This window comes from Heptranchias perlo, chromosome 11, assembly GCF_035084215.1.
Source record: "Heptranchias perlo isolate sHepPer1 chromosome 11, sHepPer1.hap1, whole genome shotgun sequence".
NCBI classification, from domain to species: Eukaryota; Metazoa; Chordata; class Chondrichthyes; order Hexanchiformes; family Hexanchidae; genus Heptranchias; species Heptranchias perlo.
The window spans coordinates 5659175-5678458 of record NC_090335.1 but is presented as its reverse complement, the minus strand read 5'-3'; the positions used below and the strand labels follow the sequence as shown (position 1 = coordinate 5678458).

Sequence of the window (19284 nt, the reverse complement as noted above, 5' to 3'; positions counted from 1 at the left end):
TCTCGCCCCCGTCGCCTCTCGCCCCTTCGCCCCCGTCGCCTCTTCGCCCCCGTCGCCTCTCGCCCCTTCGCCCCCGTCGCCCCTTCGCCCCCGTCGCCTCTTCGCCCCCGTCGCCTCTCGCCCCTTCGCCCCCGTCGCCTCTCGCCCCTTCGCCCCCGTCGCCTCTCGCCCCTTCGCCCCCGTCGCCTCTCGCCCCTTCGCCCCCGTCGCCTCTCGCCCCTTCGCCCCCGTCGCCTCTCGCCCCTTCGCCCCCGTCGCCTCTCGCCCCCGTCGCCTCTCGCCCCTTCGCCCCCGTCGCCTCTCGCCCCCGTCGCCCCTTCGCCCCCTTCGCCCCCGTCGCCTCTCGCCCCCGTCGCCTCTCGCCCCTTCGCCCCCGTCGCCTCTCGCCCCTTCGCCCCCGTCGCCCCTTCGCCCCCGTCGCCCCTTCGCCCCCGTCGCCTCTTCGCCCCCGTCGCCTCTTCGCCCCCGTCGCCTCTTCGCCCCCGTCGCCTCTTCGCCCCCGTCGCCTCTCGCCCCCGTCGCCCCTTCGCCCCCTTCGCCCCCGTCGCCTCTCGCCCCTTCGCCCCCTTCGCCCCCGTCGCCCCTTCGCCCCCATCGCCTCTCGCCCCTTCGCCCCCGTCGCCTCTCGCCCCTTCGCCCCCGTCGCCCCTTCGCCCCCGTCGCCCCTTCGCCCCCGTCGCCTCTCGCCCCTTCGCCCCCGTCGCCCCTTCGCCCCCGTCGCCCCCTTCGCCCCCGTCGCCTCTCGCCTCTTCGCCCCCGTCGCCCCTTCGCCCCCGTCGCCCCTTCGCCCCCGTCGCCTCTCGCCCCTTCGCCCCCGTCGCCTCTCGCCCCTTCGCCCCCGTCGCCTCTCGCCCCTTCGCCCCCGTCGCCTCTCGCCCCTTCGCCCCCGTCGCCTCTCGCCCCTTCGCCCCCGTCGCCTCTCGCCCCTTCGCCCCCGTCGCCTCTCGCCCCTTCGCCCCCGTCGCCTCTCGCCCCTTAGCCCCCGTCGCCTCTCGCCCCTTCGCCCCCGTCGCCTCTCGCCCCCTTCGCCCCCTTCGCCCCCGTCGCCCCTTCGCCCCCTTCGCCCCCTTCGCCCCCGTCGCCTCTCGCCCCTTCGCTCCCGTCGCCTCTCGCCCCTTCGCCCCCGTCGCCTCTCGCCCCTTCGCCCCCGTCGCCTCTCGCCCCTTCGCCCCCGTCGCCCTTCGCCCCGGTCGCCTCTCGCCCCTTCGCCCCCGTCGCCTCTCGCCCCTTCGCCCCCGTCGCCTCTCGCCCCTTCGCCCCCGTCGCCTCTCGCCCCTTCGCCCCCGTCGCCTCTCGCCCCTTCGCCCCCGTCGCCTCTCGCCCCTTCGCCCCCGTCGCCTCTCGCCCCTTCGCCCCCGTCGCCTCTCGCCCCTTCGCCCCCGTCGCCTCTCGCCCCTTCGCCCCCGTCGCCTCTCGCCCCTTCGCCCCCGTCGCCTCTCGCCCCTTCGCCCCCGTCGCCTCTCGCCCCTTCGCCCCCGTCGCCTCTCGCCCCTTCGCCCCCGTCGCCTCTCGCCCCTTCGCCCCCGTCGCCTCTCGCCCCTTCGCCCCCGTCGCCTCTAGCCCCTTCGCCCCCGTCGCCTCTCGCCCCTTCGCCCCCGTCGCCTCTCGCCCCTTCGCCCCCGTCGCCTCTCGCCCCTTCGCCCCCGTCGCCTCTCGCCCCTTCGCCCCCGTCGCCTCTCGCCCCTTCGCCCCCGTCGCCTCTCGCCCCTTCGCCCCCGTCGCCTCTCGCCCCTTCGCCCCCGTCGCCTCTCGCCCCTTCGCCCCCGTCGCCCTTCGCCCCTTCGCCCCCGTCGCCCTTCGCCCCTTCGCCCCCGTCGCCCTTCGCCCCCGTCGCCCTTCGCCCCCGTCGCCTCTCGCCCCTTCGCCCCCGTCGCCTCTCGCCCCTTCGCCCCCGTCGCCTCTTGCCCCTTCGCCCCCGTCGCCTCTCGCCCCTTCGCCCCCGTCGCCTCTCGCCCCTTCGCCCCCGTCGCCTCTCGCCCCTTCGCCCCCGTCGCCTCTCGCCCCTTCGCCCCCTTCGCCCCCGTCGCCTCTCGCCCCTTCGCCCCCGTCGCCTCTCGCCCCCTTCGCCCCCGTCGCCTCTCGCCCCCTTCGCCCCCTTCGCCCCCGTCGCCTCTCGCCCCTTCGCCCCCGTCGCCTCTCGCCCCGTCGCCTCTCGCCCCTTCGCCCCCGTCGCCTCTCGCCCCTTCGCCCCCGTCGCCTCTCGCCCCTTCGCCCCCGTCGCCTCTCGCCCCTTCGCCCCCGTCGCCTCTCGCCCCTTCGCCCCCGTCGCCTCTCGCCCCTTCGCCCCCGTCGCCTCTCGCCCCTTCGCCCCCGTCGCCTCTCGCCCCCTTCGCCCCCTTCGCCCCCGTCGCCCCTTCGCCCCCTTCGCCCCCGTCGCCTCTCGCCCCCTTCGCCCCCTTCGACCCCTTCGCCCCCTTCGACCCCTTCGCCCCCGTCGCCTCTCGCCCCTTCGCCCCCTTCGCCCCCGTCGCCCCTTCGCCCCCGTCGCCTCTCGCCCCTTCGCCCCCGTCGCCTCTCGCCCCTTCGCCCCCGTCGCCCTTCGCCCCCGTCGCCCTTCGCCCCCGTCGCCTCTAGCCCCTTCGCCCCCGTCGCCTCTCGCCCCTTCGCCCCCGTCGCCTCTCGCCCCTTCGCCCCCGTCGCCTCTCGCCCCTTCGCCCCCGTCGCCTCTCGCCCCTTCGCCCCCGTCGCCTCTCGCCCCTTCGCCCCCGTCGCCTCTCGCCCCTTCGCCCCCGTCGCCTCTCGCCCCTTCGCCCCCGTCGCCTCTCGCCCCTTCGCCCCCGTCGCCTCTCGCCCCTTCGCCCCCGTCGCCTCTCGCCCCTTCGCCCCCGTCGCCTCTCGCCCCTTCGCCCCCGTCGCCTCTCGCCCCTTCGCCCCCGTCGCCTCTCGCCCCTTCGCCCCTTCGCCCCCGTCGCCTCTCGCCCCTTCGCCCCCGTCGCCTTCACCACACCTCTCCCTCCTCACACCCCTCCATTCTCACCTTCCTCACACTCGCTCCTCACCCCCTTCACCACACCTCTCCCTCCTCACACCCCTCCATTCTCACCTTCCTCACACTCGCTCCTCACCCCCTTCACCACACCTCTCCCTCCTCACACCCCTCCATTCTCACCTTCCTCACACTCTCTCCTCACCCCCTTCACCACACCTCTCCCTCCTCACACCCCTCCATTCTCACCTTCCTCACAGTCACTCCTCACCCTCTTCACCACACCTCTCCCTCCTCACACCCCTCCATTCTCACCTTCCTCACACTCACTCCTCACCCTCTTCACCGCCCTTCTCCCTCCTCACACCCCTCCATTCTCACCTTCCTCACACTCTCTCCTCACCCCCTTCACCACACCTCTCCCTCCTCACACCCCTCCATTCTCACCTTCCTCACACTCACTCCTCACCCTCTTCACCGCCCTTCTCCCTCCTCACACCCCTCCATTCTCACCTTCCTCACACTCTCTCCTCACCCCCTTCACCACACCTCTCCCTCCTCACACCCCTCCATTCTCACCTTCCTCACAGTCACTCCTCACTCTCTTCACCACACCTCTCCCTCCTCACACCCCTCCATTCTCACCTTCCTCACACTCGCTCCTCACCCCCTTCACTTCCCACCTCACACCTCTCCCTTGCACCTTAACAAACCTCTCCACTTATCACCTTCTTCACACCTCTTCTCACCCTCGCCACCTCTCGCCCCTTCGCCCCCGTCGCCCCCGTCGCCTCTTCGCCCCCGTCGCCTCTTCGCCCCCGTCGCCTCTTCGCCCCCGTCGCCTCTTCGCCCCCGTCGCCTCTCGCCCCTTCGCCCCCGTCGCCTCTCGCCCCTTCGCCCCCGTCGCCTCTCGCCCCTTCGCCCCCGTCGCCTCTCGCCCCTTCGCCCCCGTCGCCTCTCGCCCCTTCGCCCCCGTCGCCTCTCGCCCCTTCGCCCCCGTCGCCTCTCGCCCCTTCGCCCCCGTCGCCTCTCGCCCCTTCGCCCCCGTCGCCTCTCGCCCCTTCGCCCCCGTCGCCTCTCGCCCCTTCGCCCCCGTCGCCTCTCGCCCCTTCGCCCCCGTCGCCTCTCGCCCCTTCGCCCCCGTCGCCTCTCGCCCCTTCGCCCCCGTCGCCTCACGCCCCTTCGCCCCCGTCGCCTCTCGCCCCCGTCGCCCCCGTCGCCCCCTTCGCCCCCGTCGCCTCTCGCCCCCGTCGCCTCTCGCCCCTTCGCCCCCGTCGCCTCTCGCCCCTTCGCCCCCGTCGCCTCTCGCCCCTTCGCCCCCGTCGCCTCTCGCCCCCGTCGCCCCTTCGCCCCCTTCGACCCCTTCGCCCCCTTCGACCCCTTCGCCCCCGTCGCCTCTCGCCCCCGTCGCCTCTCGCCCCTTCGCCCCCGTCGCCTCTCGCCCCTTCGCCCCCGTCGGCTCTCGCCCCTTCGCCCCCGTCGCCTCTCGCCCCTTCGCCCCCGTCGCCTCTCGCCCCTTCGGCCCCTTCGCCCCCGTCGCCCCTTCGCCCCCGTCGCCCCTTCGCCCCCATCGCCTCTCGCCCCTTCGCCCCCGTCGCCTCTCGCCCCTTCGCCCCCGTCGCCTCTCGCCCCTTCGCCCCCGTCGCCCCTTCGCCCCCGTCGCCCCTTCGCCCCCGTCGCCTCTCGCCCCTTCGCCCCCGTCGCCCCTTCGCCCCCGTCGCCTCTCGCCCCTTCGCCCCCGTCGCCTCTCGCCCCTTCGCCCTCTTCGCCCCCGTCGCCTATCGCCCCTTCGCCCCCGTCGCCCCTTCGCCCCCGTCGCCTCTCGCCCCTTCGCCCCCGTCGCCTCTCGCCCCTTCGCCCCCGTCGCCTCTCGCCCCTTCGCCCCCGTCGCCTCTCGCCCCTTCGCCCCCGTCGCCTCTCGCCCCTTCGCCCCCGTCGCCTCTCGCCCCTTCGCCCCCGTCGCCTCTCGCCCCTTCGCCCCCGTCGCCTCTCGCCCCTTCGCCCCCGTCGCCTCTCGCCCCTTCGCCCCCGTCGCCTCTCGCCCCTTCGCCCTCTTCGCCCCCGTCGCCTATCGCCCCTTCGCCCCCGTCGCCCCTTCGCCCCCGTCGCCTCTCGCCCCTTCGCCCCCGTCGCCTCTCGCCCCTTCGCCCCCGTCGCCTCTCGCCCCTTCGCCCCCGTCGCCTCTCGCCCCTTCGCCCCCGTCGCCTCTCGCCCCTTCGCCCCCGTCGCCTCTCGCCCCTTCGCCCCCGTCGCCTCTCGCCCCTTCGCCCCCGTCGCCTCTCGCCCCTTCGCCCCCGTCGCCTCTCGCCCCTTCGCCCCCGTCGCCTCTCGCCCCTTCGCCCCCGTCGCCTCTCGCCCCTTCGCCCCCGTCGCCCCTTCGCCCCCGTCGCCCCTTCGCCCCCGTCGCCTCTCGCCCCTTCGCCCCCGTCGCCTCTCGCCCCTTCGCCCCCGTCGCCTCTCGCCCCTTCGCCCCCGTCGCCTCTCGCCCCTTCGCCCCCGTCGCCTCTCGCCCCTTCGCCCCCGTCGCCTCTCGCCCCTTCGCCCCCGTCGCCTCTCGCCCCTTCGCCCCCGTCGCCTCTCGCCCCTTCGCCCCCGTCGCCTCTCGCCCCTTCGCCCCCGTCGCCTCTCGCCCCCTTCGCCCCCTTCGCCCCCGTCGCCCCTTCGCCCCCGTCGCCTCACGCCCCTTCGCCCCCGTCGCCTCTCGCCCCCGTCGCCCCCGTCGCCCCCTTCGCCCCTTCGCCCCTTCGCCCCCGTCGCCTCTCGCCCCTTCGCCCCCGTCGCCTCTCGCCCCTTCGCCCCCGTCGCCTCTCGCCCCTTCGCCCCCATCGCCTCTCGCCCCTTCGCCCCCGTCGCCTCTCGCCCCTTCGCCCCCGTCGCCTCTCGCCCCTTCGCCCCCGTCGCCCCTTCGCCCCCGTCGCCCCTTCGCCCCCGTCGCCTCTCGCCCCTTCGCCCCCGTCGCCCCTTCGCCCCCGTCGCCTCTCGCCCCTTCGCCCCCGTCGCCTCTCGCCCCTTCGCCCTCTTCGCCCCCGTCGCCTATCGCCCCTTCGCCCCCGTCGCCCCTTCGCCCCCGTCGCCTCTCGCCCCTTCGCCCCCGTCGCCTCTCGCCCCTTCGCCCCCGTCGCCTCTCGCCCCTTCGCCCCCGTCGCCTCTCGCCCCTTCGCCCCCGTCGCCTCTCGCCCCTTCGCCCCCGTCGCCTCTCGCCCCTTCGCCCCCGTCGCCTCTCGCCCCTTCGCCCCCGTCGCCTCTCGCCCCTTCGCCCCCGTCGCCTCTCGCCCCTTCGCCCCCGTCGCCTCTCGCCCCTTCGCCCCCGTCGCCCCTTCGCCCCCGTCGCCCCTTCGCCCCCGTCGCCCCTTCGCCCCCGTCGCCCCTTCGCCCCCGTCGCCTCTCGCCCCTTCGCCCCCGTCGCCTCTCGCCCCTTCGCCCCCGTCGCCTCTCGCCCCTTCGCCCCCGTCGCCTCTCGCCCCTTCGCCCCCGTCGCCTCTCGCCCCTTCGCCCCCGTCGCCTCTCGCCCCTTCGCCCCCGTCGCCTCTCGCCCCTTCGCCCCCGTCGCCTCTCGCCCCTTCGCCCCCGTCGCCTCTCGCCCCTTCGCCCCCGTCGCCTCTCGCCCCTTCGCCCCCGTCGCCTCTCGCCCCTTCGCCCCCGTCGCCTCTCGCCCCTTCGCCCCCGTCGCCTCTCGCCCCCTTCGCCCCCTTCGCCCCCGTCGCCCCTTCGCCCCCGTCGCCTCACGCCCCTTCGCCCCCGTCGCCTCTCGCCCCCGTCGCCCCCGTCGCCCCCGTCGCCCCCTTCGCCCCTTCGCCCCCGTCGCCTCTCGCCCCTTCGCCCCCGTCGCCTCTCGCCCCTTCGCCCCCGTCGCCTCTCGCCCCTTCGCCCCCGTCGCCTCTCGCCCCTTCGCCCCCGTCGCCTCTCGCCCCTTCGCCCCCGTCGCCTCTCGCCCCTTCGCCCCCGTCGCCTCTCGCCCCTTCGCCCCCGTCGCCTCTCGCCCCTTCGCCCCCGTCGCCTCTCGCCCCTTCGCCCCCGTCGCCTCTCGCCCCTTCGCCCCCGTCGCCTCTCGCCCCTTCGCCCCCGTCGCCTCTCGCCCCTTCGCCCCCGTCGCCTCTCGCCCCTTCGCCCCCGTCGCCTCTCGCCCCTTCGCCCCCGTCGCCTCTCGCCCCTTCGCCCCCGTCGCCTCTCGCCCCTTCGCCCCCGTCGCCTCTCGCCCCTTCGCCCCCGTCGCCTCTCGCCCCTTCGCCCCCGTCGCCTCTCGCCCCTTCGCCCCCGTCGCCTCTCGCCCCTTCGCCCCCGTCGCCTCTCGCCCCTTCGCCCCCGTCGCCTCTCGCCCCTTCGCCCCCGTCGCCTCTCGCCCCTTCGCCCCCGTCGCCTCTCGCCCCTTCGCCCCCGTCGCCTCTCGCCCCTTCGCCCCCGTCGCCTCTCGCCCCTTCGCCCCCGTCGCCTCTCGCCCCTTCGCCCCCGTCGCCTCTCGCCCCTTCGCCCCCGTCGCCTCTCGCCCCTTCGCCCCCGTCGCCTCTCGCCCCCTTCGCCCCCTTCGACCCCTTCGACCCCTTCGCCCCCTTCGACCCCTTCGCCCCCGTCGCCTCTCGCCCCTTCGCCCCCTTCGCCCCCGTCGCCCCTTCGCCCCCGTCGCCTCTCGCCCCTTCGCCCCCGTCGCCTCTCGCCCCTTCGCCCCCGTCGCCCCTTCGCCCCCGTCGCCCCTTCGCCCCCGTCGCCTCTCGCCCCTTCGCCCCCGTCGCCCCTTCGCCCCCGTCGCCCCCTTCGCCCCCGTCGCCTCTCGCCTCTTCGCCCCCGTCGCCTCTTCGCCCCCGTCGCCCCTTCGCCCCCGTCGCCCCTTCGCCCCCGTCGCCTCTCGCCCCTTCGCCCCCGTCGCCTCTCGCCCCTTCGCCCCCGTCGCCTCTCGCCCCTTCGCCCCCGTCGCCTCTCGCCCCTTCGCCCCCGTCGCCTCTCGCCCCTTCGCCCCCGTCGCCTCTCGCCCCTTCGCCCCCGTCGCCTCTCGCCCCTTCGCCCCCGTCGCCTCTCGCCCCTTCGCCCCCGTCGCCTCTCGCCCCTTAGCCCCCGTCGCCTCTCGCCCCTTCGCCCCCGTCGCCTCTCGCCCCCTTCGCCCCCGTCGCCCCCGTCGCCCCTTCGCCCCCTTCGCCCCCGTCGCCTCTCGCCCCTTCGCCCCCGTCGCCTCTCGCCCCTTCGCCCCCGTCGCCTCTCGCCCCTTCGCCCCCGTCGCCTCTCGCCCCTTCGCCCCCGTCGCCTCTCGCCCCTTCGCCCCCGTCGCCTCTCGCCCCTTCGCCCCCGTCGCCTCTCGCCCCTTCGCCCCCGTCGCCTCTCGCCCCTTCGCCCCCGTCGCCTCTCGCCCCTTCGCCCCCGTCGCCTCTCGCCCCTTCGCCCCCGTCGCCTCTCGCCCCTTCGCCCCCGTCGCCTCTCGCCCCTTCGCCCCCGTCGCCTCTCGCCCCTTCGCCCCCGTCGCCTCTCGCCCCTTCGCCCCCGTCGCCTCTCGCCCCTTCGCCCCCGTCGCCTCTCGCCCCTTCGCCCCCGTCGCCTCTCGCCCCTTCGCCCCCGTCGCCTCTCGCCCCTTCGCCCCCGTCGCCTCTCGCCCCTTCGCCCCCGTCGCCTCTCGCCCCTTCGCCCCCGTCGCCTCTCGCCCCTTCGCCCCCGTCGCCTCTCGCCCCTTCGCCCCCGTCGCCTCTCGCCCCTTCGCCCCCGTCGCCTCTCGCCCCTTCGCCCCCGTCGCCTCTCGCCCCTTCGCCCCCGTCGCCTCTCGCCCCTTCGCCCCCGTCGCCTCTCGCCCCTTCGCCCCCGTCGCCTCTCGCCCCTTCGCCCCCGTCGCCTCTCGCCCCTTCGCCCCCGTCGCCTCTCGCCCCTTCGCCCCCGTCGCCTCTCGCCCCTTCGCCCCCGTCGCCTCTCGCCCCTTCGCCCCCGTCGCCTCTCGCCCCTTCGCCCCCGTCGCCTCTCGCCCCTTCGCCCCCGTCGCCTCTCGCCCCTTCGCCCCCGTCGCCTCTCGCCCCTTCGCCCCCGTCGCCTCTCGCCCCTTCGCTCCCGTCGCCTCTCGCCCCTTCGCCCCCGTCGCCCTTCGCCCCCGTCGCTCTTCGCCCCCGTCGCTCTTCGCCCCCGTCGCCCTTCGCCCCCGTCGCCTCTCGCCCCTTCGCCCCCGTCGCCTCTCGCCCCTTCGCCCCCGTCGCCTCTCGCCCCTTCGCCCCCGTCGCCTCTCGCCCCTTCGCCCCCGTCGCCTCTCGCCCCTTCGCCCCCGTCGCCCTTCGCCCCCGTCGCCTCTCGCCCCTTCGCCCCCGTCGCCCCCGTCGCCTCTCGCCCCCTTCGCCCCCTTCGCCCCCGTCGCCTCTCGCCCCTTCGCCCCCGTCGCCTCTCGCCCCTTCGCCCCCGTCGCCTCTCGCCCCTTCGCCCCCGTCGCCTCTCGCCCCTTCGCCCCCGTCGCCTCTCGCCCCTTCGCCCCCGTCGCCTCTCGCCCCTTCGCCCCCGTCGCCTCTCGCCCCTTCGCCCCCGTCGCCTCTCGCCCCCTTCGCCCCCGTCGCCTCTCGCCCCCTTCGCCCCCGTCGCCTCTCGCCCCCTTCGCCCCCGTCGCCCCTTCGCCCCCTTCGCCCCCGTCGCCTCTCGCCCCCTTCGCCCCCTTCGACCCCTTCGCCCCCTTCGACCCCTTCGCCCCCGTCGCCTCTCGCCCCTTCGCCCCCTTCGCCCCCGTCGCCCCTTCGCCCCCGTCGCCTCTCGCCCCTTCGCCCCCGTCGCCTCTCGCCCCTTCGCCCCCGTCGCCCTTCGCCCCCGTCGCCCTTCGCCCCCGTCGCCTCTCGCCCCTTCGCCCCCGTCGCCTCTCGCCCCTTCGCCCCCGTCGCCTCTCGCCCCTTCGCCCCCGTCGCCTCTCGCCCCTTCGCCCCCGTCGCCTCTCGCCCCTTCGCCCCCGTCGCCTCTCGCCCCTTCGCCCCCGTCGCCTCTCGCCCCTTCGCCCCCGTCGCCTCTCGCCCCTTCGCCCCCGTCGCCTCTCGCCCCTTCGCCCCCGTCGCCTCTCGCCCCTTCGCCCCCGTCGCCTCTCGCCCCTTCGCCCCCGTCGCCTCTCGCCCCTTCGCCCCCGTCGCCTCTCGCCCCTTCGCCCCCGTCGCCTCTCGCCCCTTCGCCCCCGTCGCCTCTTCGCCCCCGTCGCCTCTCGCCCCTTCGCCCCCGTCGCCTCTTCGCCCCCGTCGCCTCTCGCCCCCGTCGCCCCTTCGCCCCCGTCGCCCCTTCGCCCCCGTCGCCTCTTCGCCCCCGTCGCCTCTCGCCCCTTCGCCCCCGTCGCCTCTCGCCCCTTCGCCCCCGTCGCCTCTCGCCCCTTCGCCCCCGTCGCCTCTCGCCCCTTCGCCCCCGTCGCCTCTCGCCCCTTCGCCCCCGTCGCCTCTCGCCCCTTCGCCCCCGTCGCCTCTCGCCCCTTCGCCCCCGTCGCCTCTCGCCCCTTCGCCCCCGTCGCCTCTCGCCCCTTCGCCCCCGTCGCCTCTCGCCCCTTCGCCCCCGTCGCCTCTCGCCCCTTCGCCCCCGTCGCCTCTCGCCCCTTCGCCCCCGTCGCCTCTCGCCCCTTCGCCCCCGTCGCCTCTCGCCCCTTCGCCCCCGTCGCCTCTCGCCCCCGTCGCCCCCGTCGCCCCCTTCGCCCCCGTCGCCTCTCGCCCCCGTCGCCTCTCGCCCCTTCGCCCCCGTCGCCTCTCGCCCCTTCGCCCCCGTCGCCTCTCGCCCCTTCGCCCCCGTCGCCCCTTCGCCCCCGTCGCCCCTTCGCCCCCGTCGCCCCTTCGCCCCCGTCGCCTCTCGCCCCTTCGCCCCCGTCGCCCCTTCGCCCCCGTCGCCTCTCGCCCCTTCGCCCCCGTTGCCTCTCGCCCCTTCGCCCTCTTCGCCCCCGTCGCCTATCGCCCCTTCGCCCCCGTCGCCCCTTCGCCCCCGTCGCCTCTCGCCCCTTCGCCCCCGTCGCCTCTCGCCCCTTCGCCCCCGTCGCCTCTCGCCCCTTCGCCCCCGTCGCCTCTCGCCCCTTCGCCCCCGTCGCCTCTCGCCCCTTCGCCCCCGTCGCCTCTCGCCCCTTCGCCCCCGTCGCCTCTCGCCCCTTCGCCCCCGTCGCCTCTCGCCCCTTCGCCCCCGTCGCCTCTCGCCCCTTCGCCCCCGTCGCCTCTCGCCCCTTCGCCCCCGTCGCCTCTCGCCCCTTCGCCCCCGTCGCCTCTCGCCCCTTCGCCCCCGTCGCCTCTCGCCCCTTCGCCCCCGTCGCCTCTCGCCCCTTCGCCCCCGTCGCCTCTCGCCCCTTCGCCCCCGTCGCCTCTCGCCCCTTCGCCCCCGTCGCCTCTCGCCCCTTCGCCCCCGTCGCCTCTCGCCCCTTCGCCCCCGTCGCCTCTCGCCCCTTCGCCCCCGTCGCCTCTCGCCCCTTCGCCCCCGTCGCCTCTCGCCCCTTCGCCCCCGTCGCCTCTCGCCCCTTCGCCCCCGTCGCCTCTCGCCCCTTCGCCCCCGTCGCCTCTCGCCCCTTCGCCCCCGTCGCCTCTCGCCCCTTCGCCCCCGTCGCCTCTCGCCCCTTCGCCCCCGTCGCCTCTCGCCCCTTCGCCCCCGTCGCCTCTCGCCCCTTCGCCCCCGTCGCCTCTCGCCCCTTCGCCCCCGTCGCCTCTCGCCCCTTCGCCCCCGTCGCCTCTCGCCCCTTCGCCCCCGTCGCCTCTCGCCCCTTCGCCCCCGTCGCCTCTCGCCCCTTCGCCCCCGTCGCCTCTCGCCCCTTCGCCCCCGTCGCCTCTCGCCCCTTCGCCCCCGTCGCCTCTCGCCCCTTCGCCCCCGTCGCCTCTCGCCCCTTCGCCCCCGTCGCCTCTCGCCCCTTCGCCCCCGTCGCCTCTCGCCCCTTCGCCCCCGTCGCCTCTCGCCCCTTCGCCCCCGTCGCCTCTCGCCCCTTCGCCCCCGTCGCCTCTCGCCCCTTCGCCCCCGTCGCCTCTCGCCCCTTCGCCCCCGTCGCCTCTCGCCCCTTCGCCCCCGTCGCCTCTCGCCCCTTCGCCCCCGTCGCCTCTCGCCCCTTCGCCCCCGTCGCCTCTCGCCCCTTCGCCCCCGTCGCCTCTCGCCCCTTCGCCCCCGTCGCCTCTCGCCCCTTCGCCCCCGTCGCCTCTCGCCCCTTCGCCCCCGTCGCCTCTCGCCCCTTCGCCCCCGTCGCCTCTCGCCCCTTCGCCCCCGTCGCCTCTCGCCCCTTCGCCCCCGTCGCCTCTCGCCCCTTCGCCCCCGTCGCCTCTCGCCCCTTCGCCCCCGTCGCCTCTCGCCCCTTCGCCCCCGTCGCCTCTCGCCCCTTCGCCCCCGTCGCCTCTCGCCCCTTCGCCCCCGTCGCCTCTCGCCCCTTCGCCCCCGTCGCCTCTCGCCCCTTCGCCCCCGTCGCCTCTCGCCCCTTCGCCCCCGTCGCCTCTCGCCCCTTCGCCCCCGTCGCCTCTCGCCCCTTCGCCCCCGTCGCCTCTCGCCCCTTCGCCCCCGTCGCCTCTCGCCCCTTCGCCCCCGTCGCCTCTCGCCCCTTCGCCCCCGTCGCCTCTCGCCCCTTCGCCCCCGTCGCCTCTCGCCCCTTCGCCCCCGTCGCCTCTCGCCCCTTCGCCCCCGTCGCCTCTCGCCCCTTCGCCCCCGTCGCCTCTCGCCCCTTCGCCCCCGTCGCCTCTCGCCCCTTCGCCCCCGTCGCCTCTCGCCCCTTCGCCCCCGTCGCCTCTCGCCCCTTCGCCCCCGTCGCCTCTCGCCCCTTCGCCCCCGTCGCCTCTCGCCCCTTCGCCCCCGTCGCCTCTCGCCCCTTCGCCCCCGTCGCCTCTCGCCCCTTCGCCCCCGTCGCCTCTCGCCCCTTCGCCCCCGTCGCCTCTCGCCCCTTCGCCCCCGTCGCCTCTCGCCCCTTCGCCCCCGTCGCCTCTCGCCCCTTCGCCCCCGTCGCCTCTCGCCCCTTCGCCCCCGTCGCCTCTCGCCCCTTCGCCCCCGTCGCCTCTCGCCCCTTCGCCCCCGTCGCCTCTCGCCCCTTCGCCCCCGTCGCCTCTCGCCCCTTCGCCCCCGTCGCCTCTCGCCCCTTCGCCCCCGTCGCCTCTCGCCCCTTCGCCCCCGTCGCCTCTCGCCCCTTCGCCCCCGTCGCCTCTCGCCCCTTCGCCCCCGTCGCCTCTCGCCCCTTCGCCCCCGTCGCCTCTCGCCCCTTCGCCCCCGTCGCCTCTCGCCCCTTCGCCCCCGTCGCCTCTCGCCCCTTCGCCCCCGTCGCCTCTCGCCCCTTCGCCCCCGTCGCCTCTCGCCCCTTCGCCCCCGTCGCCTCTCGCCCCTTCGCCCCCGTCGCCTCTCGCCCCTTCGCCCCCGTCGCCTCTCGCCCCTTCGCCCCCGTCGCCTCTCGCCCCTTCGCCCCCGTCGCCTCTCGCCCCTTCGCCCCCGTCGCCTCTCGCCCCTTCGCCCCCGTCGCCTCTCGCCCCTTCGCCCCCGTCGCCTCTCGCCCCTTCGCCCCCGTCGCCTCTCGCCCCTTCGCCCCCGTCGCCTCTCGCCCCTTCGCCCCCGTCGCCTCTCGCCCCTTCGCCCCCGTCGCCTCTCGCCCCTTCGCCCCCGTCGCCTCTCGCCCCTTCGCCCCCGTCGCCTCTCGCCCCTTCGCCCCCGTCGCCTCTCGCCCCTTCGCCCCCGTCGCCTCTCGCCCCTTCGCCCCCGTCGCCTCTCGCCCCTTCGCCCCCGTCGCCTCTCGCCCCTTCGCCCCCGTCGCCTCTCGCCCCTTCGCCCCCGTCGCCTCTCGCCCCTTCGCCCCCGTCGCCTCTCGCCCCTTCGCCCCCGTCGCCTCTCGCCCCTTCGCCCCCGTCGCCTCTCGCCCCTTCGCCCCCGTCGCCTCTCGCCCCTTCGCCCCCGTCGCCTCTCGCCCCTTCGCCCCCGTCGCCTCTCGCCCCTTCGCCCCCGTCGCCTCTCGCCCCTTCGCCCCCGTCGCCTCTCGCCCCTTCGCCCCCGTCGCCTCTCGCCCCTTCGCCCCCGTCGCCTCTCGCCCCTTCGCCCCCGTCGCCTCTCGCCCCTTCGCCCCCGTCGCCTCTCGCCCCTTCGCCCCCGTCGCCTCTCGCCCCTTCGCCCCCGTCGCCTCTCGCCCCTTCGCCCCCGTCGCCTCTCGCCCCTTCGCCCCCGTCGCCTCTCGCCCCTTCGCCCCCGTCGCCTCTCGCCCCTTCGCCCCCGTCGCCTCTCGCCCCTTCGCCCCCGTCGCCTCTCGCCCCTTCGCCCCCGTCGCCTCTCGCCCCTTCGCCCCCGTCGCCTCTCGCCCCTTCGCCCCCGTCGCCTCTCGCCCCTTCGCCCCCGTCGCCTCTCGACCCTTCGCCCCCGTCGCCTCTCGACCCTTCGCCCCCGTCGCCTCTCGACCCTTCGCCCCCGTCGCCTCTCGCCCCTTCGCCCCCGTCGCCTCTCGCCCCTTCGCCCCCGTCGCCTCTCGCCCCTTCGCCCCCGTCGCCTCTCGCCCCTTCGCCCCCGTCGCCTCTCGCCCCTTCGCCCCCGTCGCCTCTCGCCCCTTCGCCCCCGTCGCCTCTCGCCCCTTCGCCCCCGTCGCCTCTCGCCCCTTCGCCCCCGTCGCCTCTCGCCCCTTCGCCCCCGTCGCCTCTCGCCCCTTCGCCCCCGTCGCCTCTCGCCCCTTCGCCCCCGTCGCCTCTCGCCCCTTCGCCCCCGTCGCCTCTCGCCCCTTCGCCCCCGTCGCCTCTCGCCCCTTCGCCCCCGTCGCCTCTCGCCCCTTCGCCCCCGTCGCCTCTCGCCCCTTCGCCCCCGTCGCCTCTCGCCCCTTCGCCCCCGTCGCCTCTCGCCCCTTCGCCCCCGTCGCCTCTCGCCCCTTCGCCCCCGTCGCCTCTCGCCCCTTCGCCCCCGTCGCCTCTCGCCCCTTCGCCCCCGTCGCCTCTCGCCCTCTTCGCCCCCGTCGCCTCTCGCCCCTTCGCCCCCGTCGCCTCTCGCCCCTTCGCCCCCGTCGCCTCTCGCCCCTTCGCCCCCGTCGCCTCTCGCCCCTTCGCCCCCGTCGCCTCTCGCCCCTTCGCCCCCGTCGCCTCTCGCCCCTTCGCCCCCGTCGCCTCTCGCCCCTTCGCCCCCGTCGCCTCTCGCCCCTTCGCCCCCGTCGCCTCTCGCCCCTTCGCCCCCGTCGCCTCTCGCCCCTTCGCCCCCGTCGCCTCTCGCCCCTTCGCCCCCGTCGCCTCTCGCCCCTTCGCCCCCGTCGCCTCTCGCCCCTTCGCCCCCGTCGCCTCTCCCCTCTTCGCCCCCGTGCCATGTTTTAACCAGGTAGTCCAATTCAGGATGGCTTCTAAATGTACCTTGATGTTGCTGTCTCACCAAGTTGAGGAATAATTAATTATACAATACAAAAATTGTATTATACTACTGAAGTGATCAAAGGCTACAGTGTAATGCGATATTTGTATTGTATAAATAATTATTCTGGGTGCAAGGAACACCAGATTTTTTTAAATGTCACCTAGAGTTAAGGATCCTCATTGTTTTGTTTTCTTTTCTAGATGAAATCATGCAGCAAGACAGTGCTTTGTATGCTGCTGACATCACTGAACAGCTGGCCAAACAATTTGCCATTCTCTCAGGTAAGGGTTTTTGTGTACTCCACCTATCACTTCCTCATGATGCCTTTGTCCCATTGAGATGTGTGGTACTGAACTGAGATTGCAGTTCCTTTGTGTTTCAGGATGGGGAGGTGCAACTTGTAAATATTATAAAGTAGCAACAACAATTTGACTTTAAAAAGCTAGTTATTAAGTGATTATTTTGAATCGTGATTTGTTATTGTTAGTAAAATCGGAATTTAAGTCTTCAGTTTGTACAGTTTCAAATAGCTAGGATTTAAAATGGAGACTGCTCCTTTGACAGGTACAAAATGGAAAACACTATATTCAGACTACATGGGAGAGGAAATCTTTTTTTTAATTAGGAAGCAGTTAAGATAAAGGCTCTTGTAGAGGTGAATTGAATTGTGTAAAATAGGGCTAGAACTGGTGATGGGTGTTTGAAATACAACCTAGATTTTCTGGAATCGTGAAATCGATCCACATCATCGATGGGGGTCAATTTGCTAGGGAATGTGCATAAAGGGAGGGATGCCTATTGGCTGTAGAAGGCCTTGCTCTTTGTTCCCTGTTAAAGTATTCAAAAAAAAAATCAAAATTTAAAAAAATGCACAAGTGTACACTATTGATTACTCTGTGTTTGATTGCACATGCCTTTCCCCCTTTAAGTTTAAAGGGGCACTGTGTAGCCCACAGCAACACTGCATGCTAGGGATGAACAGCTGTTCCTTGCACTCAGTTTTGTAGTGGCAAAACTGGTGCAAAATACATTGGATGACGTATTTCTGTTCGATTCCATACGATTTCAATACGGCCATCCATATATGGGTGGGTATATTATATGACTCAGTCACTCCCAGCAGGGAATCGCAGAAGTGATGCCTAGGAGCTGGAGTAACAAGAGTGGAAACTCCAGACCCTGTACATTTAACTTCTCATTAGCAAGTCATGTAATCATCTGCATGATATTGTTCTGATTTTTTTTATTTGTTCATGGGATGTGGGCGTCGCTGGCAAGGCCAGCATTTATTGCCCATCCCTAATTGCCCTTGAGAAGGTGGTGGTGAGCCGTCTTCTCAAGGGCAATAATCATGATTGATTGACAGCACTCAAGAAAAACAACTGGTCTAAGAGGTGAATGTGCGAGTGGGAAGCAGTTCTTATGGGAAAACAGCAGACTATCTGGGTAAAGGATGCTTGAATAAACAGTGAATGAAATGGATTGAGACTATGGACAATGAGTCATGAAAAAATGGGCTCGGCTTATTCACCCAAAGGAACTGTTACATTGCAAGAAGCTGTTGCAAAAGGCAGCTTTCTAAAAGGGTAGATTAAAGACATGCATTTACTGCTTCAAGCTTTTCATATAATTATTGTGCTGTTTAGAATTTTACATGTGCCTTTGTTACAACCATATTATTTTATTTGTCAATAAATCAGCACATGGGGACAGAGTTCAGAGCCAGGCCAGTACTGTGGGCCCTTTAATTACTGCACACGGGGATAGAGTTCAGAGCCAGGCCGGTACTGTGGGCTATTAATAATTGCACACGGGGAGAGTTCAGAGCCAGGCCGGTACTTTAATAACGGCACATGGGGAGAGAATCTATCTGCAGTGTCTCGCTACTGGCTTGATAGTCCTGTATTGGAGAGAATACACGTCACTGGCAGGTACGCAAAATGGCATGGAAAGAATTCAGAACCAGGCCAGTACTGTGGGCTCTTTAATTATTGCACACAGGGACAGAATTAAGTGTCAGACCAGTACTGTGGGCCCTTGAATTACAGCACATGGGGACATAATTCAGAGCCAGGCCAGTACTGTGGGCCCTTGAATTACTGCACATGGGGACATAATTCAGAGCCAGGCCAGTACTGTGGGCCCTTGAATTACTGCACATGGGGACATAATTCAGAGCCAGGCCAGTACTGTGGGCCCTTGAATTACTGCACATGGGGACATAATTCAGAGCCAGGCCAGTACTGTGGGCCCTTGAATTACTGCACATGGGGACATAATTCAGAGCCAGGCCAGTACTGTGGGCCCTTGAATTACTGCACATGGGGACATAATTCAGAGCCAGGCCAGTACTGTGGGCCCTTGAATTACTGCACATGGGGACATAATTCAGAGCCACGCCAGTACTGTGGGCCCTTGAATTACTGCACATGGGGACATAATTCAGAGCCAGGCCAGTACTGTGGGCCCTTGAATTACTGCACATGGGGACATAATTCAGAGCCAGGCCAGTACTGTGGGCCCTTGAATTACTGCGCATGGGGACATAATTCAGAGCCAGGCCAGTACTGTGGGCCCTTGAATTACTGCACATGGGGACATAATTCAGAGCCAGGCCAGTACTGTGGGCCCTTGAATTACTGCACATGGGGACATAATTCAGAGCCAGGCCAGTACTGTGGGCCCTTGAATTACTGCACATGGGGACATAATTCAGAGCCAGGCCAGTACTGTGGGCCCTTGAATTACTGCACATGGGGACATAATTCAGAGCCAGGCCAGTACTGTGGGCCCTTGAATTACTGCGCATGGGGACATAATTCAGAGCCAGGCCAGTACTGTGGGCCCTTGAATTACTGCACATGGGGACATAATTCAGAGCCACGCCAGTACTGTGGGCCCTTGAATTACTGCGCATGGGGACATAATTCAGAGCCAGGCCAGTACTGTGGGCCCTTGAATTACTGCACATGGGGACATAATTCAGAGCCAGGCCAGTACTGTGGGCCCTTGAATTACTGCACATGGGGACATAATTCAGAGCCAGGCCAGTACTGTGGGCCCTTGAATTACTGCACATGGGGACATAATTCAGAGCCAGGCCAGTACTGTGGGCCCTTGAATTACTGCGCATGGGGACATAATTCAGAGCCAGGCCAGTACTGTGGGCCCTTGAATTACTGCACATGGGGACATAATTCAGAGCCAGGCCAGTACTGTGGGCCCTTGAATTACTGCACATGGGGACATAATTCAGAGCCAGGCCAGTACTGTGGGCCCTTGAATTACTGCACATGGGGACATAATTCAGAGCCAGACAGAGTAACGGCACATGGGGAGAGAATCTATCTGCAGTGTCTCGCTGCTGGCTTGATCGTCCTGTGTTGGAGAGAATACACCTCACTGGTAGGCAGGCAAAATGGCACTTCAAATATTGATGAATCGCTTTTGTCTACATAGATAACTTAATGTGTTAATTGACAAGTTTGCATTGGTGACAGAATTGCTTAACATTAGTTGCATGCCTGCAGTTGACTCAGTAGTGAGTTTTCATCATATCTGTCAACTACGGACACACAACTAATGTCAAGCAAATCTGTCACCAATGTAAACTTGTCAATTAACATGAAAGGCTTGTCAGGTCTGAGAGCAGACTAATAATTATGCCACATCTCCATGGCCAGAAACTGTCTACTCCAAAAGTGTCCACGAATAGACAAGTTCCAGGAATAAACTTCTTTTCATAAATGTGTGTTTCTAATTTGGAGAATCTCTGAAGTTTTGAGACGTTTTATTACTTTGAAACAGACTCCTGTGATGAACCTCATTCCCTTGCCACTGCCTTCTTTCCCTTCCCCGGCCATTCACTTAAGCTGAACCAGACCGTGTGAAACCTTTGCGTTTTGTTTGATCTCTAGCTAAACTGGGTTTGAAATCCCACATTTTATCCAGCACCAAGTTTCATTATCTGTAACATTGCCCACCTCCATCACTACCTCAGCCCGAAACCTTTATCCACACTTTTGTTTCCTTCACACTTGATAGTTGAGATTTGTTGCTTACATAGTTAGTATTACATGGCTTGTATCTTGATCAAACCTGTGTATAATTAGAGGTATCCAGAATGTGCCTGCTAGTCATGAATC

At 70.7% G+C, this 19284-nt stretch overlaps 3 protein-coding genes and 2 pseudogenes across 4 annotated transcripts in view; all 5 read left to right on the top strand.

The window, feature by feature from the left end:
• mcf2la (mcf.2 cell line derived transforming sequence-like a) overlaps nucleotides 1-19284 on the top strand; it is a 249981-nt gene that overhangs the window by 26716 nt on the left and 203981 nt on the right. For both annotated transcript variants that reach the window (XM_067992473.1, XM_067992474.1), the window contains exon 2: nucleotides 15340-15420. In XM_067992473.1, coding sequence (XP_067848574.1) covers nucleotides 15340-15420 — 81 coding nt within the window. The remainder of the gene's footprint in view (nucleotides 1-15339; nucleotides 15421-19284) is intronic.
• Nucleotides 890-1790, top strand: LOC137326882 (uncharacterized; annotated as a pseudogene).
• LOC137326881 (uncharacterized) lies at nucleotides 2565-5199 on the top strand (annotated as a pseudogene).
• Nucleotides 6545-11338, top strand: LOC137327036 (proteoglycan 4-like; the record flags this gene model as incomplete). Its single annotated transcript, XM_067992417.1, has 3 exons — nucleotides 6545-7525; nucleotides 8075-8939; nucleotides 10803-11338. Coding segments are annotated over 3 exons (2382 nt in total), but the record flags the coding sequence as incomplete, so codon positions are not given.
• On the top strand, nucleotides 11825-14335 carry LOC137326879 (nascent polypeptide-associated complex subunit alpha, muscle-specific form-like; the record flags this gene model as incomplete). Its single annotated transcript, XM_067992261.1, has 1 exon — nucleotides 11825-14335. A coding segment is annotated over one exon (2511 nt), but the record flags the coding sequence as incomplete, so codon positions are not given.